Here is a 26115-nt window from a genome sequence, read left to right as displayed (position 1 = left end):
TTTTCTCAGAAAAGGAAAGCAGAATTGTGAGGAGATTAAATTTAACAGAGAGACTATGAAGTCAATATCAGGCAAACTTCAGTCAGCCTTGTTGTCCGTATTTGGACATTATGTTGTTCATTGTCTTCTTCTTTTTTTTTAGTGTCCCGGCAGTATGAGGTGTTATGCTCTGCTTCTTTCTTTCCTTTCCATTAAAATATAGAAAAATGTGTCTCTTTGATGCCCAGTAAAGAACACAAAGTCCACATTTAGGTGTCAAACAGTACAATTTATTGATTTTACACAATATCGCAGCATATGTGGATGTAAATATCAGTCAGCAATCAGCCGTATTTGACAAACACATCATTTTAGTTCCCATAATATTTTGTCAGACATTCTGCCCCACAGTGTGCTCTGCGCCATCACAAACAGTTGCCCGCAGTTTTCTTACTCAGTGAAACTTTCCATTGGTGCAACATTGAAGGTTAATGTGGACTCTCACTGTCAAACAGGTGTGACCATAATAAAGATTTATGCAACACACACAATCACACACACACACACACACACACACAGAAAGAGAGAGAAAGAAAGGGAGAGTGAGGAACAGCTTGAGTTGAAAAATCAACATTTCTCTGTGAATTCATCTTCTTCATTACAGTTAACATCGCAGGACACAAACATACACAGCACACAGTCTCAGCCCACTGTGTATCTGTGACCTGAGGTGGGGGCATTTTTCTTGCAGCATGTGGAGGAATGGACACTAACCCACCACCAGGGGACAGTGTAGTCTTTTCAAAGCGCTCCCATGCTGGTTCTGGATCCCCACTCGGACCGATGAAGAGGTTGAAAGAAGACGAGTGAAAGAGTGGAACCGTGCAACAAATTACATCCTCAGCTTTTGGACTTTACTCAAACTTCCGCAGGTGGTTGTAGAGGGACTGGACGTAGGTGAAGACACACATGGGGTCTGGTTTACGACCCATGATCATCATGTCCTCCACCTCTATCAACCGGTCGCAGCCTGCCTTCACTCTGGAGACACAGAGAAACACTCGTCAGGGAGGGAGGATTTATGCAGCAATCATACATACATGTCTCTAAATGGACCAAAATGTGCCAGCTGAATGGGTTTAGTTGATAAAATGTAAATAAATAGTGGAAAAATCACATTTCCTTAAGCCTGGGGTGACATGTTAAAATTGCTTGGTTTTTCAGACCAGCGGTCCAAAATGCAGATATTCAGTTAACAATGATACAGAACAAAGAAAAGCAGCTAATCCTCACATTAGAGAAGCTGAAACCAGAGAATGTTTGGTCATTTTGCATGAAACATTAGCGGATTATCAAAATTAAAATTTCTTTTCCTTAATCTAGTCTCCCAATTATTTCATCCCCTTGTGATAGGAGAGGTGAAACACAACGACTTTATTGAATGAAGGAAAAGATCACATGACAGTCAATATCAGCCTGATACACAAATGTGATGTTTCTAAAGCCATAATCTGCATCTCATAGTGTGCCATGAACAGTCTGATGACAACATTCGACAAACATGTTTTGAGGGGTTAAAGAACAACAAAATGCATGTGATAATCAATATACATTTATTGTGCTGTAAGTCTCTGCTGTGTGATCTCTTTAAGAGGTCATCTTAAGCTGCCACTGTATATGAAGGACTGATTCTGTGACCAAGTGAATATTGTTTTTGAGTCAAATCAGCTTAATTCTGCGGCAGCGTCATCAGTCAAAGAATAATACATTCTTAAATCAAATCTTGCAGCCTGCACATACAGTATGTGTCTGTCCATGCCGGAGCCCTCTATATTGTCTGATCTATAGTATGCAGCCTGTCTGTACAGTGTCAGTCTGTGCCGCTCTCTGTGCAGCCATGGAGTCAGACAAAAGGAGGAGGAATGGAATGAAATGAATACAAAAAAAGGACAGGCAGGAATATCACCACATACAATGTGTGTGGTACATTTTTGCATATAAAATAACAAAAGGGCTATAAAACAAATTCAGAGACATTCAGCACAATAAAGCTAAAACTTGCACTGTTGATGCTGTTAAGGCCAATAAATACTTTACGGCCAATTCAGCGAAACTCAGCGCTGACTCCCAACTAACAAACAACAAAAAGTCTTTGTGCTGTTGCATAACTAGATCAATGAGTTATGTTGCTAAAGCAGTTTCTATTGTGGCTTTAAAGGAATAGTTCAACTTTTTTGGAAATATGCTGAATTGCTTTCTTTCGGAGACTTAGATGAAAAGATGGATCTCGCTCTCGGGTCTGGATATGGCTAGTTTAGCTTAGCTTAAATAATAGAAGTTAAATTCAAAAATACTCCTGTCAGTGTAAACCATCTGTTTAATCCATATACAAACAGAGGTGTTCAAATAGAATTTGTGGTCTTAGGGAGATTATGTACTTGGTGTATAACTATTTCTTGGAAAACAACAGTTCATTCATTTGGCTACAGTGTGGGTGGCCAGACAGGTTAGTGAAAACAGGTTTTAGTCCAGGACTCTGTACAGGCACCATGGGACCAAACCTGGAAGCCTCACTGTGACCACAAGACTGCGCAAAGTCACTGCACCGGGCTGTTGTTAGCTAACAAATAGTTACAGCATGAAACCTCGAAAACAACAAACTGCCAGTTTTACATTTCTGAGTACGGAGTCAAACTAACAATACGCTACCAGCTGTGTTACTATACTACTTATTGAACTTAGGAGGTGTTCCTGTGAGTATTTTTTCACTTTGGGAAAAAGTGAAGTTGGCTGTTTGTTGCTGTTTTCCATCTTAATGCTAAGCTAGGCTAACCGTGTCCCGGCTCTACCTCCAAAGTTAGTACAGAAACATACAAATGCTATCAAACAAAGCACAACAAACAAAAGTGAAAAGTGATAAGGCTTCAAATTTGGCAATATTTTCTCTATAATTATCTAATTAATGCTAAACAAAGAATAAAAACTATTGATATGCAGACTTTTTTGTCAGGTTGGGAAAGCCTTTGAAACAGCACTGTTATCACATATGAAGTAAAACCATCTCTATCCTTAGCTCTTCATGCTGACCCTTAATTAGCATGATTGACTGTACAATGATTATGTAGCTAATTAAAGTGCATCATATTCATCATATGTTTTCTGATACTGATGGACTGATATGACTCACTCTGCAGTTCCAAAGGCCAGTTCAAAGTTGTGTTTGCGGTTGGCGGGCGACAGAGAGTTGTAGTCAAACTCAGTGGGGAAGAAAGAGTGCACCAGAGCGCAGAAAGCCATCCCGTCACTCCAACTCGATGAGAAGTTCTGGATGTCAATGTTCTTGAGAGGAACAGAGAAGAAGATCTGGTGATGATGTGGCAAGTGTGCATGCGTGTGTCAGCGAGGAGGTAAAAGAAAATGACTTGTGAAACTGACTGGCAGCTTGTCGGAGCTTCATAAAGCCACCTCCTCATTCACTGTCTAGCCCATAATTATGATGGATAAAACAGACTTCCCCCTCCTCTCTCTTCCACTTTCCTCTCCCCTCCTGCCTTTGGTCTGTTACATGCTTTTGAAGTCATGTCATTTCAAGGCTGTCCTTTATTAGTCTGGAGTTTGCCTTGAATGAAATGCAACATGTCAAGTCATCGGATGAACATCTCTCTTGTGTGTGTGTTTGTGTGTGAGAGAGAGTGTTTGCTCCCTTTTAATAAGAGTCTTGGCTTTGCCTGGCTTGACTATAACCAAAGCCACATGGAGCAGCTGGCACGGGCTACTGTGAAGGAGAGGGTACCAGAGTGCAGCAATGTGTCGGTGTTCTCAAACTACCATAACCCTGCACCCTAAACCCCCCAAAACACACACATGCACACATTCATGCACGCCTTCGTTCACATGGACACTCACTTCCATACACCTCTGCGGTTGAGAGATAAATAATTAACACATTAGCGCTGCCCCGTGTGCTGACAGGTTAGAGCTGTATGAAAGAGAGACAGGTGTTGGGCTCATTTAAGACTTATTTATACCTCTCATCTCATACTAAATGCTGGAGGTTTTGCATATTGAGCCCATTTATGACGAAGTGCGTAAGTATTTTATTATGGCTGGCCATTTAAAATCGTAATTTTTTTTACTGTCTTAGCTAACTCTGGCGAATGTACATTAGTGTAAGTTATATAAGTGTGTCCCTGTTAAAGCGACAGCTCAACATCCTGGGAAACATGCTAATATGCTTACTTTCCCAGAGTAACATGGGCGATGGGATTCATACCATTTTGATGTCTGTCCAGTGTGCAAGGACCTGGAGCCATGAGGCAATTAGCCTAGCTTAGCATCAGGACTGGAAGTAGGGGACACAGCTAGCCTGGCTGTCTCAATGTGCTTGCCAACACCTCTGAAGCTCTCTAATTTACATATACTTTTTATGTTAAACCTGTGCAGACAGAGACATGTGAAAACAATGAGTTACATGGTGCACAAGCAACAACTGGATTTTCACATTTCTCTTTGTGCATGAATTGAACAAATGAGATATAATGTTCTAATTGCTGAGGTTTAGAGGTATTGATGTAATATTTTACCAGGCTAGCTGTTTCCCCCTGCATCCAGTCTTCATGCTAAGCTATGCTAAACACCTCCTAACTCCAGCTTCTTTCCACCTCAAAATCTATTCAACTAAATCAATCAAAGACTTTATCATAATTTCTGTGAACTATGAAGTTTCCATCAACATAGGCAATCCATCACTACAGTCATAGGCTTTAAACCTCAGTCTTTGTCCAGGTTAAATCAACATTGGCATGATATTGCAGTTGAAAGGCTGGATTGATGTGTTGGCTGATGTGGTGCGTTCAGGTGCAGGCAGGAGGTTCAGTTAACTGAAACTTAAGCGTGAGGCACAACATTACATTCCCAAGCAGACAGACAAACTGAAAAGACAAGCAGCTGGAAAGCATCTTGAAAAGGATAATCAGAATTTATTAGCTTCTTGTATTAACAGTGCTGCTGCTGATCTGCTGCTGACTTTAAAGCTCAAATGTTCAAGCTTCCCCACAGGACATGAATGAGTTTCACAGCGTTAGCTTCCATTACGTTACTGTGCCACAATAACGTCATTTTGACAAGAACAAAACCAGACACACTGGATTACCTATGTAACTCAAGCAAGTCTTTGCCAATTGATTTTCATGCAAGAGTGAAATGAACTGACGTCAGCTGAATGTCTGCAAGGTAGATAATCAAAAATGTATTAAATGTATTATGATCTGCCTTGGCCAATGGTCAGCAGTAATGTAATATTTGTGCAATTTGTAGCAGATGGGCTGAAACAAGAATATGTAAGGGTTAGGGTTAGGTTATTATGTAAGAAAATATGCTGGATATAAATGTGAATATCTAACCTTAAAATGTATGTGATGCAATATCTGTCATCATGTCTGCATGTTTGTTATTGATATTTTACCTGGTAGCCTATGGTCTTGGACCGGCACCACTCAAGAAGGATCTGTTTGATACTGCTGGCACTGGACACCCCAAAACTCTGAGACCGCTTCAGTTTGGGTTTGGAGTCCACTGGTTTGGGGCGACTGTACATGAGGAGAAATGAGTCAAGGATTCGTGTGAGAGTTTCAATGTGTCGGAAACTTACAGTATATCTACAATAATTCCCATGACACCCGAATGTAGCATTCCATGCATTTACCTGTTACTGGCTTCAGAGTCCAGTCTTTCAAAAATAGACCGACGAGCCTGAGCACCAATGTTACGTGGCAGAGTCTGTGACCTCACCAGCTCCCGCCTCCTCTCTCCCACCTGCCCGAAGGACCTGTCACTGCTTACATCGCCGTCTCTGCAGGATATGAGTGCAGAGGGGTCAGACAATGCAAAAACTATTTTACCTATCCTAAAAGATGTCAGCGTTCATGTCTCACCTGTCATGCTGAAGCAGCCCGGAGTAGGTCACAGACTTAGCGGGGGCTGAATTTGCTTTCTCTGCACAAGACAAAGAGTCACTGTAAATCATATCCAAGATGTCTCTAACAGGATAGCATGTGTGTGTGAATGCGTGGCTCACCTTGAAGGCAGGGAGATCCAAGAGCTCTGATAGGTGTAGGGGTCCACGTAGAAGATACTAATAGCAACAAAGAACAAGAAAATCGAATGCTGTAAGTACATCACCCTCCATTCATGGCAGGAATATAACACAGCAGAAAGCAATTTAATTATTTTTTTGACATGTAAAATACATGGACTTTGAAAATGTTCCATTTCGGATCAAGTATTACTGAAATAAACAATTAACTATGACGGAAAAATTTAGCAAATAAAAAAATGAGCTATCTTCTGAAAACCATGTGATTGCAGGCATGACGCTAGATGTTGGATAAATTAGGGTTCAATACCAAAACTGTGTTTTTCACCTGAAAGCCAAACCATATGTTCTGGTAAGAAGCTTGTGTCATTCACTTTCTCCATATATGATGAATGCAGCTTTATGACTCTAGCTGAAACAGAATTGAAACCATTAGCTACCTGGCTGAATTAGAGGCTCCTCTGTTAGTTGGGCCTCTTTGGTGCTAGCAGCTGATTGGCTGGCAGGTGAGGTTTCAGACACTGGAGATGACCGAGAACCAACAGGGCTGCTGGGAGAATCAGGGCCCTTCATTTCCGCCGTCTTGGTTGTCGCGGTGATGGGGAGGTGCGGCATCCGCATGGCGACAGGGGCAGTGTGCTCGTGTGGAAGGTCACTGGGTGGAGAGATCTTCCCGTGTACCAATGCTGAATGTTCTGGTTGGATATTGAGATTTTAATATGTTGATGAGTTGTTTAAAGCTGCAATAATCAATTTTTTTATATTAACAATGTATCAAACAATATGTGTAGTAAAAAGGTTTCTCACAGTAACAAACCGACAGAGAATCATCACCAGACTACAGCTTCTCTCAGCTCTGTGGCATCCAGCTGTTTTCAGCAAAAAAGCTCCATAAACTACTGTTCGAACTCTACCTACCCAGCACCAAATGGCAGACAACTGTCAATTCCACCTATTATCGTCAAGTTTGTGCATTTCTTTCCGCAGTATGCACATCACACCAAATACTGGGAGCGAGCCGGTATAACTGTAGCCCCTGAACCGTTGTAACTACGATCATCATGAAGAAAAGCATCAGAAAAGCAACTTCTTTAACCTCATACATTTCTAAGATTTAAATCAGACTAAAATGGTGCAAATACAAGGTTGCTCTCCTCAGTAATTTAGCATTAAACATTTTTGTCTCGCAATAGACAGATTATAATAAGCAGCACAGACGCAGTAGAAGCTAAAATATTCAAGAGTCAAGCTCCAATAACACTCGATCCTACATTTCTTATAATAACAGCCCCACTGCATCTTTTTGTCAGGCCCTCCCAGTCTGATAGCATCCAAGTCTTTCAAAATCCTCTCCTTAAGTTTGCAACACGACCCCTCTGCTACAGATTTGTAGTCTCTGAGCCCAAAATAACCTGACCTAGCCATAATCTCTGATGACATCATCACTTTGTAAAGCTCCTCCAGAGCCCCAGAAGACATTATTCAAGTGTTTTCACTGGCTGAGTGGTCCCCCCCTTGAATAGTAAACTGATCTTCCTGTGTAAAGCCCCCCTTTGAAACCCCCTTTTTTTCGGGGCTACTATGACTGCGAGCAATGTTGCCGCAGGCTGTGCAACGGTTGTGACATGGTTACCTGTGGCAGCGGCGTGCCCATTCTCCAGGCCAGCATGTGTTGGGGTGGGGTCCACCTCTATTGGCTCCTCTCTCTCAATACTCTGAAACACATGGAGTCATAAAGTTAACAACAACACTGTAGCACACTTCATTGCTTTTACAGGAGCATGAAGTCATGTTTGACCTTCACTGGCGATCAGTAGGGGGTCTGTTGGTGGAGTCTTTTACTTCCAAAACAGAGTACAAGCTGGAAAACTAATTTTTAAAGCCAGCAATTGAACTACATGGTGAATTAATCATTCTAGTATTGATTTGTTGTATTGATTGATCGCCCACAGTGTTATCTATGGCACATTTGCACTTGTTGCCCCTGTGAACTTGTGTGAGTTCTGTTTGGAGTCATTCATAACCCAATATGTTGTGTTTGGATCACAGACAGTCAGGGCATCATGTTCCTCTGGTTTGAACAAAAAAAGAAATCCAGATGTCCGTAGCTCATTGAGTCATTGTTGGACCATTCCCCTCCTTAAAAGTTTTGTTTTTTTCTCAAACATGTGGGCTTTTTTGACACAACTTCAGACAAAACAAAACAAATTGGCAAGGCACGACACCAGTCGAGGAACTTCAAAGTTGGCCGGTGCGTGGACTTCACTGAAGTGGATAAATGAGCTGATTGCTGCAGGCGTGAGAGGCACCGGGGTGTTCTGTTCTGTGTGTTTGCCCCCCCCTCCTGTGATAAGACTGGAGAAGTCTTTGTTTTAAATCAGGCACCACTGTCACTAACACCCTCAGTGATGGGAGACCTGCCAAAATCCGTCTGCTGATCTGGCAGCCTGACTGCTAAAATGATTGAGATCAAGTTATAATGTCAAACATCATCAGTACCAGATCAGAGTTCACATTTCAACGTTTACGTGACTCCGTCTATTTCCTGTCTCTGTGATCAGAGCAGAGCTGCAGCGGAGGCTCTTTTTCCTCTTTCCAAACACAATCAGCTACGTGGAAACAGCTAATCACCATCCTGAGCAGATACTTCTATCTCAGACTCTCAACCGCATGGTGCTGCTGACCCACATAGGTTGTGGGTCAAGCTGTCACTTTCCATGTGGCTCTGTCAGAGAGATAGCTGGAGCTTGGTGTGTTGATAGTCGGCTCCTTTGGTACAGATCAACACTACCCAGGTCAATAGTTCAGTGCTGATAGCTGTGCCTGTTTTGTCAAGGTCAGTATCAAACCACATGTCACATTGTATCTGTACTGGCCTAACTGATCTTGAAGCAGGCTTTCAGGAGACTAACACACCCTCAGACAGCCATGTTGGAGATCCTCAGCTCTTTGGCAACAAATAAGACTGAGCAGCTGCTTGTATTTTGAACTTGGCTGTCACACTGGAATTAAACAGACATTTCTGTGCTGTTTTTGACCAAGAGCATTATTTCACCACTGGTGCATCTGATGCATCAGTTCTGTGTTTAGATAACGCCAGCAGCGGAGCAACAGCATCTGCGGACGGAGGACTTGGCCGTACAGAAAAGCAAACGTTCCTGAGCTGTTTTAACACTGTTCATTCTGTGGGATATATCTGGCTCTTTAGCTGCTGACCGTTTCAACTGTGCATCAGGTTTATCGTAGCTTATTCCCAAAGTCGCTGAATTACTCCTACAGTTAGCAAAGCAGAAAGCAAGGCGGTGAGTAGGAACACTGGAGCTGCAGGTGAGCGGCGGAGGGGTGGAGATCAAGATGGGCGCTGTGTAGACACTGTGGAGATGTTAAATGCTATTTTTCAATGCTGTGAGTGCTGCAAATATATTTCCGTTTACCAGAGACAGATCTCTGAAAACCTCCACAAATAAAACCATCTATCTGCATTGCTAAGTGCTGCTGCAGGAGGAGACTTTTTCTGGAATTTACGTGAGTCAACCTTTTAAGAGATGAATTCAGAGCTCAGATTTCTGCCAGCAAAAAGATAAAGTCTCTAGCAAGGCAGAAACCCAAAACCACTACTGTATCCCCTCCTGCCTCACACACTTAAAAAGAACAATATGCTGTGAGAGAGCATGCTGCGCTCACTTGACGAAATAGCTGGGAATGTGTAAATGTGAGTGTGTTTGGCTGAGCTCACCGTATAGGAATGCTCGCAGGGTGTGTGTGTGTGTGTGTTAAAACAAGGCAAGAAAAGAGTGTTAGTGTGCAGGGGGGGTTGTCATTTCATGAAGAGTGGGGGATGTAGCATAATAAAACAAGGAGTTCTGGAGGAAATATCATCATGTATGAAAAGGTGAGGGAGGCAGAGGGGAGCACTTGTACATTGCATGATGGGGAATGAGGCAGAGGGTCGGGGCAGTGAGGCAGAAACAGCTGGCCGTCCGGCAGGAGGAGGGAGACAAATTGCAGAATGTCTGGCTTTGGGGAGGGGAGCTTTCCTGGCTCAAGCACTCAGATCATCAGACGTCCACAGTGGGTCAGAGGGGGAAACATGATAGCAGGGCCGCTGAGGTTCCTGTAAACTCTCTGGTATCTCGAGGTCTTTTTTTGCTGGCAGAACACGCTGGTGATTATACTTAACATGGCACAGTACTGACGCATACACATATGCATACACGAACACTTTGGCATTACAACCCCATGAGTATGCACACAAACATCAGCTGATATCTGTTGGATTTACTGCACTTGACGTGCTGATTCGCTGCTTTGAGGATCATCACCTTTTATTAAACATGTATGTCAACAAGACAGCATCTCCAGTGGTTCAGAAACAACCCTGCAAATGTGTTTCACCCTGGTAGAAGCTTGATCATGACCAAAGTTGAAATAATGCATTTCTTCATCCCTGCTAGATCATGGTAACCACATTCTTCCTGCTTGTTTATGCATTTAAGGTGTGATTTTGAGACCATTTTATCATGAGAGTGACTGGATGAAAGAAAAATGCTGCTTCTTTCCTTACTGTATAAGGACAGAACCAGCAGATAAAATCTCTGTTGTTATATCAAAGGCAGAATGCTATCAAGTACAATGTGTTACCAGAGGTCAATATTGCTGCTAGCAGCTGCTACACGGCAAATATTTACACGTTGAGTAGGTGTGGATATGTAAGTCTGCAGCAGCAATGCAACCTATGTAAATACACAGCTGCTCCAAAGTGACTGACTGTCCTTAATAACTGCTATCTGCATCAGTTTGGGAAAGCTGGTCCAAAATGTTGTATCTTCATAAAGGCATTTTTTTTAATGCAAAATTGTCTTAATAAATAAAATTTGTGCATAACTGCAAATCTTACATAACGGAACAACATTCTTTAGGTTGATCAGACAGATATCAAAGTGTTTTCGAGATAAAAACTTATTGAGGATTTCACATTTTGCTTACTGCTTCCTTATAACACATGAACTGAAGCTTGCTAGTAGCTTAGCTTGGCTCTAGGATGTCAGTTGGTCAGCTCGCTACCTTGGTCCAGTGTGAGATATGTCAACAAATTATAGATGGATGGAAATTTAGTAACTAACTACATTACCATCAGCTTCAACTGTACTTTGTGTGTAGGGCTAATTAGCAAATGTTAGCATGCCAACACACCAAGCTAAGAGGGTGGCTGTGGTGAATGCTGCATGCATCATTGTCGTTAGCGACATTAGTCTTCAGCTCTGTGTTTTCATGTAGCCTCGCTGGGCTGCTAGCATGGCTTTGGATCTTGTTACCGTGTTGTGCGGTTTGATAACGGCTTTGGCCATTTCCAGAATTAAACTGCCAATCATAGGCCACCTAAAAATGTGGTCAGTGGTATTTTCGTCCCATGACGAGCCCAAAAACTATGGCCGTACCAGCAGTCAAAGTCTGGATGAAACCGTGTATCCTTGTAAAATAGGAATCAAATTTAAAGATATCATCACCTCAACCTGCTGCACCATCAGCTGGTGGCAGCTTCACAAATCCATATCAGTCAGTTCACACTGCGAGTCACGTTTCTCTTCAATGGCAGACACATGTATTAGAGTGTTTGGTGCCGACTGATAAGTGACTAAAAGTAGCATCATGTCATGATGACACTGAAATAGACCAAGCTGAGCTGTGTAAAGAACCCTCGATGGACAAACAGGAGATTTATTTACATTTATCTTTACCCTAATTATGACTTCTAAAATGTGAATAAGCTTAAAGTGGGTTGACCAGTTGTTTAGTCTGGCCTGCTATTTATTATCTCGAAGAGGAACAACCCATAAATGTTTGGATGAAATTCTAGCAGTGTGACCACTAGCTAGAAATACCCTTCAAGCTAAATCAAAACGTGTCCTTAACAGCTCTTAGCTAAGCTAAGCTAAGCTAATGTTCCATCTGGAGTAAACTGGATGCACAAGCAATTGCAGAATCTCTGCATCACATCAAGCTCCACAGTGCGCCGAGAAGATGTCTTCAAATGTTGTAAATTACTAAAAACATAACATTAGGCTGCAAATTGGTATTGGTAATGTATAGTATTGTTTTGTTACAGAGCTAGCGTCAAGCTAACAGTGGTACAACAGATAAAATACATTATGATAGCCTATATTAGCTCGAGTCCTGTAAGAGTGCTGTTTCCATACTGAAACTAAAGACGATTACCATTCCTGTTCCAGTGTTAACTCAGTGGAATGCTAACAGATATATAAGATTTGCAGTTACTGCAATGCTGGATGTTACTTTTGGACAGCGTGCCCTGGGAAACCTGTCTGTTCAAACAGGAGGAGGTATGAGCTGCTGGGCGAGTGCCACGTCCTGTGTTTAGTCAGAAGACATTGTTTAGCTGTCAGAGGCATCTTCATCACTGACACTTTAATAAAGACTTTGTAGGGGTGGGGGCGAGGTGTGGATGGGACGACTTGGCTGCAGGGGGGCGAGTATTTGATGAGGGTGCACTGTTGACTTGTGGGAAATGTGCAGTACACTCAGAAAGCGTCCGAGCAGAGGCACATTGCTGCGGTGGCTCTGTACTCCAGCACCTTTCATTTGAAATGTGAGTTTTATTTGATGGAGGTGTGAGTTTCACCAGTCATGCTCACTGGAGAGAAAGAGACCGAATTATGCACACAAAAAGACAAACTGCTTTTATTTCCTGTGGCTTTCATCAAGGCAAAGTGAAGAGGTGAACTCAGCTGTATTTAATAGGCAATTAATGATGCAACATCACAGCATCGTCTCATGGATCATCTAATATGAGGCATTTTCAGAAAAATGTGACTGGAGAGACCTTGACTTGACAATTTGTTATACTCCACCCACTTCTGAATATGTCTAGTTTGTTTAATCCCCACACAAAACATAAAAATGATACATTGTGATTTTGTTGGGAGCTACATGCTGCAACTATTTCAATGTTCAACGTTAGCTGCTCTCAGTCTTCACGCTCAGCTAATCGCCTGCTCCCTCTCGCTTAATATGTAACCTACAGATATGTGAGTGACTCTCAGCAATAAGGAAGACAAACACATTTCCAAAATGTCTAACTATTCTTTTAACTTGAGCTAAAGTCATTATTTACAGACTGTATTTGCACTTCCTTTCATCCTGTGCCGGTTTGTCAGCTCCGTAGGGCAGCCCTCGTCACCACTTGCTTGTCTTCCGTTTATTTTTAATGAGGATCCGACCGGTGTTATTTGGGATCGTGCAAACCAAAAATCCTTGTGCTACTTTTTAAAAAAACTTTTCAACCGTTCTTTACATCTCTCTCCCTGTTAGGGTGACATTTGAGCTTCACAGAGGGAGGAGTATAACACTAGAACAATGAAGGCAGGTTGGCAGCCTTCCAATCAGTGCTAGTGTGTGTGTCACACAAATACACACTCATCATGAGGGGTTCCTAACTTTAGCTCTCATTTTAATTTGCAGAACAAATGCACTACCACAGAGACTGCCATCAAGACACACTGAGTGAGGTGACTGTACTTATTATAAATTATTACAACACTTGTAAACTGTTGTTCGTCACTGTCAGCTACACTAAATGACGGTGACAGCCAGTGGCTTTGCATTTTAGTATAGGACTAACAGAAAAGCTCAGAGCATAGCAGCAGTATAAGTGCAAATGTACATATATGCTATGCTTTGGTGTTCACAGTTGCTACAGCTACTGTAAACATATCAGAGCTCTCCCCAGCTATCAGAGGAAACAGTTAGTGACGGAGGACTCCTGCTCTGTAATTTCCTCCCCAGGAGTCTGCAGAGGAATCCTCTCAGAGGAAGAAAGACACAGTCAAACCACCTGTTCTTCAAATACATTCACGCAGCCTGCAATTTCTCTGCCGGAGAAATCCAGGGAATACCACGTTGGGTTGAGAGTGGAAAATATGCGCTGCCTTTGAACTAAGAGGGTATAAAACCTAATTGCAGGTGAGAGCCACTGTACAGGGAAAAGTTTTCTTCTTAAACACAGCACCACTGAATGTTACAGTCTTGGCATGATCTCACATGTGCTTCTCTGCAAACTGCGTCTTAAAATCAGGAGTGCATTCATGCTTTTGTGATTCTTTTGAGGTCTGTAACAATATGTTACTATAATAAAAAAGGCAGTACACTCTCTTTACGCTGAGAGGCACACACTCTGGACCATGAGGCCAGTCATTCGGCCTGCTTCTTTTAGTCTGCTGCAGGAACAATTACTGAACAAATTCATGTCCTGAAGTGGATGAAGACTTCCTGTTCTGGACACTTCATGATTTCTCATTGCCCACAAGCAAATATGTGACAGTGATGTTGTGTTTGGGGTCCTGGAAACACCAGGCCCTCTGTAGCAGCTTCAACAAAAACTTTGTTTAATGCCTTTAAAACTTCATGACTTTTCTGAATTTGGTGAGAATTGTTGATAAACATGATTCTGATCTGATGTTACCGAAGTCGGAGTCTTAGAGACCTCAGCTATGGTTTAATACAATACATAACCATGACAGGACCTTTATGCAGAGGTCTAATTGATCCCGGACATAACTCACTATGTAAGATGTCTGTGTCTGTTTTTCTTTGTCTGTGAAGGACTTTTTGGCAAAAAAAACCCAAACAAAAATAATACATTATTTGTTCATGCATAGCACACATAGCACAAATATATGCTATACACAATACAAATCTTGCTCAGCTGCTCCCACTCGCCCATCAGCCTTTGATCGTCTGTTTTTGGTTAAGTCACTGTTAAAGATTTGTAAGCATCATGGTGGAAGAACAGTATGGTTCCAGTCTCTTCCAGGCCAACTATCTGAGAAATAGGTCTTTCTAGCTGTGGGGAAAAGATCGTTTTTCACCCTTTTAATCCCTCCTCTGTAAAGTAGAGCTCCAACATATGGCAACAATAGAGTGACTCTCCTGTCTTCGCTGTCCACCTCCCTTCCTCCATCCTCCTCTCCTCCTCTGTTCCTGGCAGAGAGGAAGAGGAGGGCAGGACGAGAGGCGGGGGAGTCTGACACGCTGACCTCTGCTAGGTGAGCTGACAGAGAACACCGTCTGCATCACCTCTCCCTTCACTCCCATTTCCAAAGAGAAGTTAACTTTACTGGACATGTGGTGTGTGTGTGTGTGTGTGCGTGTGTGTGTGTGTGTGTGTGTGTGTGTGTGTGTGTGTGCGTGTGTGTGCGTTCTGCTCCAGTAGAAACTGTTATGGGCGGGTATTATTTACGTTTTATCTTAATCTAATCTGGTTTCCTCTGAGTTGCACCACAAATATGATGGATGTGATGTCGTTTGCATGAGCATTTTTAGCCAGCAGCAGTTCTAGGGATTTTGGTCAGTCGGTACACCACTTTGATCCAGACTGAAACATATCAATATATATAAAAAGGATTGTCATGAAACATTCATGATCCTCAGATGATGTCTCCTAATAACTTTGGCAATCCACTGACGTCCTCTAGTGCCACCATGAGGTTGTCATTTTTGATTTTCAGCTAAATATCTCGACAACTATTAAAGGGATTTTCATGAAGTTTAGAATAGACATTCATCTCCGACTCAAGATGGACTGTATTACCTTCTGTGTTCGCTTAACTTTATATCTAGTGTCATCATCAGGTCAACTTTGTCCAGTACTGTTAGCATGCTAGCAGCCTAAACTGGGATGGTGAACATGGTAGATGTTTACTACTAAACGTCAGTGTGATGCCTTTGCCATTGTGAGTTTGCATGATGGCATTAGCATTTAACTCAAAGCAACACTGAGCCGAAGTACAGAGCTGCAAGCAACTTCAAGGAAATGGTCAAATGTAAAGATATCACCATCCAATTAAATAATAGTCTTAAATAGTTAGTGGTCGGAGGCAAAGTGATGAACTGGGTGCAGGGGTTGGGAGATGAGACTGGTTCCCAGTCTGCAAAATCTTCAAAAAAAAAGTATAACAGCTGCCGAGTTCACTGATGAGCACAACTACAACCAGCGAGGAGGACCTCGTCTGTGAGCTGCTGTTTGTTTGGACTGAAATCCTGCACAGCCTGAGCCCTGATCTGAAGACCTGTGACTGAGAATCACAGACATCAGCCGGAGCAGACATCACGATTATAACCGTCTCCATCACACAAACTACTGTTTATACTTGGTCCTGTGAGGTTGGCCTGGTCTGCAACAAAAAGGGTGGAGAAGCAGCCCTGCCAAAAGATCTCACCCCCCTGCAGACTGCAGGCTTTCACACTCTCTTCACATATTATTTCTCATAGGTCCTGCTCCTATCTGTACTCATACTGGATTGTGCATATTTTTCTTTGTCTTTTTTGCAGTGACTTTATTTTGCACACTCTGATAAGGCCTCTATTTGTTCTTTTTCCCTCTCATATCTTCATTCAAACATTCCCACATACCATGTTCTGGTGTTGAATTTGCCACCTGTGTTTAATCAAAATTTTCACCGTTTGTTACACATTGCTATCTTTTACTCACTGTATGCTGTTACTGTAGCTGCTGCAGTGCCCCATTTCCCTGCAGGGCTCCTGATAATTTCATCTTGTTGTGAAAACAAATATGCTGTCTGTGCAGCAGGCTGGGTGTTCACCTCCAACACTCCATCAGCTCACCCTCAGAGGGTTTACATTTTGTATTTCATCCTCGCAGTGATTGACAGGCAGATGGATTAACTCTGGGTCATGTTCTTTCTTTGCTGGGCCCAGAGTAGCAGTTATATGCAGGTCACCCTCCCATGGTAGGAGACTTAATGTCTGACAAAACCTGAAAACTCCAGGAACCTCTGCTCTCTCACCCATGACCCCACACGGTGTCATCCAACCTTTTAAGCCAATTTTCCTGAAAGTTCCCTCCGGGCACTACTCCAACACGCTGGATCCGAGCGCAGCTAAATGAAATTGTAAGGTATTCCCACAGTGGATTGAGCTGACGTAGCCAAAGAGTTCAAGCTTGAAATCTACTTCTGTAGTTGACTTCCAGTGAGGCTTATTGGTTCCAGAGGGCAGCGAGGGCGAGCTGTCCCACCGGCCAGTCAGTTATTAACCTGTTTCCACAGAGATGATGACGGGAACACGGCCTATTGTCTGGAAGTCATTAAGAGAGCCAGGGGTAGCCAGGGAGTGGCCACATACCTCTGTTAAACCCCCAGCATGTGTACTCACACACACACACACACACACCCTCTCCTCAGCTGTGCCCAGTTTTCTGTTTTTTTTCCTTCTTCTATATCAGTCTACCTATTTCAACCTTTCACTGACTGCGTGCCGAACCAGCATTCAAAATGGCCTTGATAAGTAGTTTGCATTGCCAAGCCACAAGATTGATAGACCAGCAACAGTGCAGAGATAAAATGATATTTGTTGAAATGATTATGATGATCTATCCCAGGTTTTTAAATTCAAGTTATGATTCAAAGTCAGATTATATATTTGGCAAATTAGTAAACACTGGTCTGAAACTCTGTCTTCAGCTTTCTGTCTTGCTCATGGCTGTATTAATAGCCACAAAGGGGGGTTGGTGCCAGGAATCCAGCCTTAAAATGCTGCTGACCTCAGAGGGGGATACTGGGGGAGGGGTGAAAGTGTGAGGAGGGGGCCACAGGAGCAGAGAGGAGTACATGGATGTACGGATGGATGGATGGATGGATGGGTGGATGGATGGATGGATGGATGGATGGATGGATGGATGGATGGATGGGTGCTGGTAGAATCTGTGTACACACTGAGATCAGAGGTTGTATATCCGGGCATCAAAGACAGTCAGAGCTGGATCAGCCTGGGGAGTCTCAACAGACAGCGTGTAAATGTCAGCCGTCTTTGTCGTGGAGATAAACAACACCGCACTCCGCTCTCTACTCTGCAGTGTAACCCTTCACCCAGCTGAGCCCACGCACAGTGTCAAACACACACTCACATGCTCAATTTTCTGTTAAAGGGAGTCTAGACACGCACATTAAAACGCAAACTTATTTCTTCCTTCATCTTTGAAAGGTTGAAGACAAAAAAGAATTAGGAAGCCCAAGTAAGAAAACAAAGCAAATTCCTTTTAATGTATCTGAGAGTCAGTATTAAGCAGTTAACTGACTTCTTTGAATTCAAATTAAGCTTAAACAAAGTATTAAAACCTTTATGCTACACGATGTGGGATAATATTTCTGTGTGAGTGGTTGCTAAATAGTACCAGAAGCAAGTCACCACAGAGAGCCGAGCCTTAGCTCTGACGTTGTGCTTGCCTTGGGTGATTGACATCAGATGCTTCATTCATGCTTCACCTCCACTGGCTCATTCATCATTCATCAGCTGACTGGTCATCATATTCATGGAGGTGTGCAACACTGCCATTACAACCTGACCTGATCACTGTTTACTGTACTGTGCTCCCTATGTGCTACACATAAATAGATGGCTTGAGTTTACAGCAACACACAGACATATTTCAAATGCAGTTGCTGTAATAGGAAGTTAACATCACAGCAAGGCACAATCACTCAGAAAGAAAATCACGAGCCACTGCATCACACTACACAATGCAGGGAAATGGTCACGGCCAAGCGTGGTGTTTTCTCCACACATATGTATGTGTGTGCATACACTGCGGCAAGCCCATAATAGTAGATTCATCTTTTCCGTAACACACTAACTGTTTGTAGACATGTGCACCAGCGGCCAGTAATCACAGTGTAATTCAGTCTGGACCAGGATCTGAACATTTTAGCACAATCTATCCATCAGACTATTCTCAGACTGTGACTAAACTAAAACACTGCAGTGGTCTGCTGCTTGTGTGTGTGTGTGTGTGTGTGTGTGTGTGTGTGTATGTAAGAAACAGCTAGCATCAAGGTTGAGTTGTGTAATATTAGTGGGAGATGGAGCTTATGGCTTGACAGGGAGGGATGGAGGGAAACATTAGCGTCAGAGGCAGTGCTACCTGATGAAATTTTCACCAACTCACACACACATCAGCGTTCGCATCGCTTACTGGTATCAAATCAATCCATGACAATCTTATCAAACCAGACCATGAATTGACATGAGTCTTTTTTGAACTTCGCTGTGTTATTACTGTCAATTTACTTTTCATAGTTTGGTATCATTGCTTTAAAAATGAGACATGGGTGGAGACAATGGGCCACTTCTGTCTCGCAGCAGTGCAGTTGTGAGTACAGATGTTTCTCTAAATTAAAACCACATTTCCCATAAATCCTGTTGCTTCCTGCAAGGAAGGAAAGTGATTTTTGCCTTTCATTCCTTCCACCACCAACCAAAACTTCTGCTCAGTTTGTACCACACTGCTGACAGTAAGAAAACCTCAAAATGTGCTGAGGCAATGATTTACTGATGCCAGTTCCTGCATGTTACACCTTTAAGTGGAAACTCATGTGACATCTATACAGCCTCTATATGAGCCCACGCAAGAGACGCATCCACAACTGCCCCAAACTCAACTTTTCAATCTCATAACATGTGATGCAAGTGCTGGATCGCAAATCAAACGCACCCAGTCTGCATGCAAAGAACAGTAGATAACCTTCTGACCTGACTGTGCTAATCTGATCTGTTCATCTGCTAATGAACACACACACACACACACACACACACACACACACACACACACACACACGCACACACAGTGCTAGAGGAATGTATTGTGTTTAATGGAGTGTTGAGTGGTTAAGCTGTGGTTTGCAAAGGTATTTGTGGGTTAATGTAATTATTTTAATTATGTATTGAGGTGTGTATAAAATTTGCATTTGATCCTGTCAATCTCTGATGTGATGAAACTTGTACCTGATAATGATAAAACATTTGTTGTCTATGGAAGGACCTTGATAGAGATAGTTACTCCATGTAAATATGAAAGACTTCTAGATTTCTCTTTCAAGCTCCACACCCTAGTTTGCAGTTCAGGCTCTCTGATTCTGTTGCAGTAGTTTGTAGCCTCCTCACTCGAGCCGAAATAACCCTGATGAGATCACTAGGAATTTCCAGGATCAATCTCTAAATTTGTGGCTTTTAGAAGTAAAAATCCGATGAGGTGAGATCAGGATGCAGGTGAGAGATGGAGAAGAGAAGAATGAGTCAGAGAGCGGGGCAGGAGAAGGGTCCATTCTGACCTCCACGCTCAATGTATTCCCAATGAAGCACAAGAACCCCCACAATGGCCCTTTGAGCTTTGAGACGGCTGCTTTGGCACTGTAATTGGCAACAGCGGTGTTGTCTGCTGACATATGTGTGTGTTAGTGTGTATGTGCGTGGAGGGGAGTGAAGGGAAAGAACAGAGTAGGAAGAGGAGCCATTATTGAGGAGGTTTAGCTCTTTGTCCTAATCCTAATCTTGACTAATTCCTGTTGCACAGAACCATTGGAGGATAGAGAAGAAGCACACGGCTGCCTCTTTACAGACCTCAGAAACCTTCCAGATGGAAACACACACACATACACACACTGTTACCCGCACAGCTGGGTTTCCATTCAAGTGTTTTTATGCAAATTCCGACGCACTGAATCAGAAAAGTGGAACGGAGGTGACACATTATGACAAAATGTCTCAAATATGGTACAACACAACTGATCATTTTGACAAGTTTTTCGTCAATAAGGGCAGAATGAGAGACTCATACACTCTATTACTCATATTTCAACTCAGCTGATGAAAAAACACCAACTCTTTCATTTGATTTCTTGTTTGAAGCCTGCAGAGAAGAACACGGGGAAAAAAGGGACAGATCAGGAAAAAAGAAAGTATTCATAATTCATACAGATGCGTGCTGCAGGTGTGTTTTCGATATTAACAAGATCATGCTGACATGCTGCAGGTGTCTTTTAGAGGTCTGTGAGTGTGTGTGTGCAGTTGTGTGTGTGTGTGATCTTGTGATGGCTTTGTAGGTCATGGTGAAGGTGCACAGTAACAGCTGGTGTGCAGGCTGGAGGACAGACACGCCTATACACATCTCTCTGGCACAGTCTGCTTTCAGCTGGGATTCAAGCCATTAAGAATGCCTGCAGTGTGTCGGCGTGTGTGTGTGTGTGTGTGTGCGTGTGTGTGTGCACGCAACTCTTGGTGTATCATGTCAATCAGGCCTGTTTGAACAGCCAACTGAACGTAATGTACTGCATCTTCCTCACACCTATCTCTGAAGACAGGTGAGGATGTGGCAGGAAGAGCGAGATGCAATTATGACTCAAACAGCAGTGTGTCGGGATCTGACCACGAGGACAGAAAAAAAAAATCCCATGAAGCTGATTACCATGATGTGAGCAGAGAAGCAGCGTAAACACAGTGAACCTTTGTGCACTGATGCATTATTTCATAGTTTTCTCTGCATGTCGCATTTGATCTGATCTGTGAGTTCGGCTGACAGCGGGGGATCTCCCACAGCAGACGCGGAGACAAGGGTGCTCTTGTGTTGTTTAGCTCTGACCACAAGATTTCACAGAAGATAACATTCCTCTGTTGTATCCACCACATAGTTTGATAATTACAGATACAGGAGGAGCATCCATTTGCATAATGCTCGCATGTGGGTGCAGTCTTGTCCGTATCTGTATCTGTATGTGTGCGTGTGTTTTACCCTGTATGAAATTTGATATTGTAGTAGATGCTGGTACATCACAGTGATAGCCTGAATACAGGGGTGATGTTTTCTGTGGTTGCAGCCTGCATCATTTTGGAAAATCAGTCCAAAACTGCGCCATATCATGTTGTGACCACAACCTCCTGCCTGTTGCAGTCCATCAAATACACACTTGTGTACAAGGTATGTATGTGTGTAATCTGTCCCAGCTTTGGTGTCAGATCTGAGTTTACTGGCAAAACAAAGTACAGAGATTCAGTAAGGAACAACTCTGCTCCACATAAAAACCAGAGTCTCAGTGCAGGCCTCAGAAATGTCATATCTTCCAGAGCAGGACCGAGCACCCTGGAAGTCAATAACATCCTCTGTGGACTTCCTCCTGCCATTCAAGCTACCCACTGTGGCAGCAGTGAAGTTCTGGTACAGCAAAACACTTTGACGTGTGATTGAAAGTTATTTAATTCACTGTTGACTTTGGGTAATGAATATAGTACCAAATAACAGTCGTTATTATCTGCTGTTGACTGACACACAATGGTGGATAAGCTACATTCTGTTAATGAGAGCTTACATTCGCTGCATGAGCAGTCACAGTGTGGTCGGAAACACCCCAGGCCAATATATTGGTCAGTGTCAGCTTATTGCAGGTATATCATTATAGCAATGCTGACAAGTAACAATAAATGGCAGCGCAGAAATGCCAAAATAAGCTGGAGGCAATTTAGCTCACAGTGTCAACATTACATAGTTTGCCCACCAGAGAGCACTGACATGTTTTTTAAGGGGCCAGTGTACTTGTCGAATGATCAATAGCTTAAGACCCCCCAAAAAACACACACAAATACACACATGACTACAATGTATAAAGTCACTTTTCCTCCAACTGCATAACCTCACTAACTCTGAGCTGAACACAGTCGGTGTCGACACTGAAGGGGGCCACTAAAGTGCTGCTTTTGCTGTGGAGCCATTGTGCACAAGAATCTGTCTAAGTATAGAAGAAAATACATGAATGTTTGCTTTTGTACAGATGGAGAAGCATATTCCAGCTATGAGATGAAAGAATTTGGTCTATTTTGGCTTAAATGCTCACAGAGATGGACAGTGGAGGACTGGACTGATTAAAGAGTGCTTTAAAAAGTTTGTAGAAAATAATGCAATCATGCTGAAAAGCGGGCACTGGTTGAAGTTGCCTCCATTCTTGCCATTGCAAGATCACACATTCCAGAAGGGGCTGTGTTACAACAACAAACTCAAATCAATGTGTATATTTTACTGCCAAAGAATGGGAAGACAAAAGAGAAGAAATCTTGCTGGTCATTAGCTCATGCACACTCTCTCATATTTCTAAATATTTAGACAGAATTTCCTCTCTGCTCTGAAACCCCCATAAATCTGTGATCAGGAGAAGGCCAGGAAAACTGCACGCTCATCACCAAATGGCTAAGAGATGCAGCAACAGCAGGAGGGACGGAGGCCAGGAGACTCTGTTTTTGGTTTCATCAGGGGCAAGACGAGCCAAGGGAGGAAACAAACTCAACTATGCGACAATCGGGGAAAGAGCGGGGACGATTATTGTGAGGGACTCCAAGATGAGTTAGTCCAACTCCAGAGGACATGCTTCCATGAGCAGCATCCCAAGGTGACAGTAAAAATGTATTCCCGATAATAACTCAGAAACCGCTGAGCACTAAAACACTGACACAGGCCGTCTGGTCACCACTGATGCAGTGATTAACTGTTTAACCCAGACGCAGACGCAGACGCAGTGTAGAGCCAGTTTTTGATACACCCTCGGCATCAAGAAAAATGTCAGCTTTCCAGGAACTGAGACAACAGGCTTGTTTTTAGCTTGGCTAAAAGTTTGATTTGGCTCTCGAGTTTCTGAATTCATTCAGCAGAGTTTAGAAAGAGTTTCACAAGATCAGTGGTTGGATTTTTTTAAGCCCGAACCATGTAATCATTCAGGTGAAGCTAAAACATAAAATTACCCAAACTGGACCCACAAGCTTTGCAGAGGACGACAGCGATAATGGCTAGCCTACACTTCACACTTCAATGCTGACTTCACATATTTTGACTCAGGTCTGAGAACCACACGACCGCGCTAACCTCACCTCCCAGGAGCCTGCTTGACTCACGTTACTGTACTTCATAAATACTTCAGCATCGTGGTGGAGGGCTATTGTGCAACCGCAGTGACACAGCCAGTGCCTCGTATGACACATCCACACAGCCACAACGCAACAAAGACTCACATTCTGCATCTTTACCACAGCGGCACTTTCCCAGCCCAGAAAATTACATTGCAGTTATTGGACTCTTCTACTACTGTAAATTAAATTTCAATCTGTGTTACAAAGTAGATTATGTGGCACTGGGGCGTTAAGTGATGGGTCAGTAAAAGCCCAGGAGAACACAAACTACAAATAGTCATGGATGAGCTTCCTTGAGACTGGAGATTTAAGCAGTTCTTGACATGTAAAGCAGTGATTTCAAACCGGGAACAGGCCATGTCTACCTCATGGACGTGTTATCTATATAATATAATCTTCACACACTGATTACACCTGATTATGTGTTGCCATTGAGAGGGCAGGAAAACTTATAGTTGACATATAGTAATGACTGGGAGTCAAATACCAAATTGAGAGTTCAATGTTCTGAAAAAATGACTGTAATAATTGGCAGGCTGCTCTACTCTCTTCTCTACAAACATGCAGTACTCACATTAGTCTTGCTGGACACAGCGAATGTAGCTCGGCTGGAGAAGCGGGCGGTGGAGGGGCTGCTGCCTGACACTGGGCCCGTCACCATGGAGGAAACTCTGGAGCCCACAGGAGGACTGCTGGAGCTGGGGGAGGATAAGAAGGTGGCAGGTGGGGACGCAGGACTGGGCTGGCTGCCAGGGGTGCCGTAGGTCTGGGCTTGACTCCCCAGGCTGCAGGGCTGGATGTGGAGCTGAGCCTGACTCTGAGTGTGAGCCTCTCCCTTCCCGTAGATCACCTCTTTCATCTCCTGATGGTTCTCCTGAATGTCACTAAGGTGATTCTTGTGATTCTGACTGTGATTGTGGCTGTTGTTAAGCAAGGTGCTCCTGTCACACGTCATCCCACTCAGGAGCTCCACCTGTCGGGTGAGCGCCTCCAGCTGACTCCTGAGCTGCCGGTTCTCCTGCTGGAGCTGGGCCACGGCCCGTCCAAGAGGCCTGCTCAGGTTGGCTGTCTCCTCCAGACGACGCTCCATGCCCAGCTTAAAAGCGCTGACGTCCACGTGGATCTCCCTGATGGCATCCCTGAGAGTGTTCTCGTAACGGGCGAGAGCTGCACACACCGTCTCCCCCTCTGGAGAGGAAGACCGGGGGTGGCACAAGTCTCCAATCTCAGCGAGGGTCGGGGCCTCCATCGGTACAGCTGTAGCCACCCTGGAAACTGTCCAGATAGCCTCTCAGTCTGCGAGTCAGCGTCTGAGAGTGAGATCCTGGAGAATGTATAGCTTCAGTCAGTGTGCTGCGGGTTTAGCTGGAGGGCAAACTGATGGATAAGGGTTGGGAGGTGAAAGTTTGCAGAGGGGCAAAGGTCTGGTCTGTTTAATCCTTCTGCTTCTTCCTGGGACTTCCCGGGCTGCTTCTCCCTCAATAAGCTCTGCTGTGAAGGTACAGACGTCTCACTCGGCCTCCTATCTGAAAACACAAAAGGGGCGAGACCTGACCTTTAGCTTGTGGACAGCTGTGGAACCAGCCAAGGCAAACGTGATGACCTGTGCAAAAAATGCAGCAAGGTTAGAAAATACCCAACACAGTCAGAATTAAATGAAAGCTTATACATTTTAATTCAAAATCTACCGCAACCTCTAAAACATTGCAAACTTGATTCAAACTGCTCTGACTGACTTTCCTGCTTTGAACTGAACAAGAGAGTCTGTTCTTAAGGAGTCAGAATGACAGAGGGCAAGCGTACATCTCTCTGAGCCAGCTATGTTTCATAAGTGCCATTAAACACAACAGTGAGGTAATCTTCACGCAACAGCTGCAGCAAACCTACCTCAGCCTCGCTCTCAGCTCAGCAGATTTCCTCAGCGCTCAGCAGCTGTACGAGTGTGTGTGAGCGAGTGTGTGTGAGCTCTGCTCTGCCCTGCCGGCTCTTCGGTTTGTTTAAACTCTCAGGTTGATCGCTCCCCTCTTCTGGCCCGGAGGAGGGAGGAGAAAGGGAGGGATAAAGGAGGAGGGTGGTGGTGGTGGTGGTGGAGTGAAGGAACAACATGGAAAGAGTAGTAAACGTGAGGGGAGGGAAGGGGAGGGAGGCGGGCCGGGCTGCTTTTATATCCTTCTACTGTGTAAACTATCTCTCACTGAGCCTCTTCCTCGCCTCTCCTCTCTATCATATGTCTGTCTCGCCCTGCTCACTGCCATCTTTCTCTCTAATCTTTTCATTTTCCTAAT

The 26115-nt window shown here is 43.6% G+C and overlaps 1 protein-coding gene across 1 annotated transcript; it reads right to left on the bottom strand.

Annotated features, from left to right (window-relative positions):
* Positions 1-260: 260 nt before the first annotated feature.
* smtnl (smoothelin, like) lies at positions 261-25852 on the bottom strand. The gene is made up of 10 exons (XM_041940773.1): positions 25718-25852; positions 24405-25433; positions 7707-7788; positions 6514-6768; positions 6056-6112; positions 5913-5973; positions 5684-5830; positions 5444-5567; positions 3167-3318; positions 261-1020 (listed from the first exon to the last, which is right to left on the bottom strand). The coding sequence occupies exons 2-10, from the start codon at positions 25077-25079 to the stop codon at positions 894-896; spliced, it is 1680 nt and encodes a 559-aa protein (XP_041796707.1). The 5' UTR covers positions 25080-25433; positions 25718-25852; the 3' UTR covers positions 261-893.
* Between the last annotated feature and the right edge of the window lie 263 nt (positions 25853-26115).

Source organism: Chelmon rostratus, chromosome 7, assembly GCF_017976325.1.
Source record: "Chelmon rostratus isolate fCheRos1 chromosome 7, fCheRos1.pri, whole genome shotgun sequence".
Taxonomy (NCBI): domain Eukaryota; kingdom Metazoa; phylum Chordata; class Actinopteri; order Chaetodontiformes; family Chaetodontidae; genus Chelmon; species Chelmon rostratus.
The sequence above is the reverse complement of the archived record's forward strand: the minus strand, read 5'-3'. Positions and strand labels throughout refer to the sequence as shown.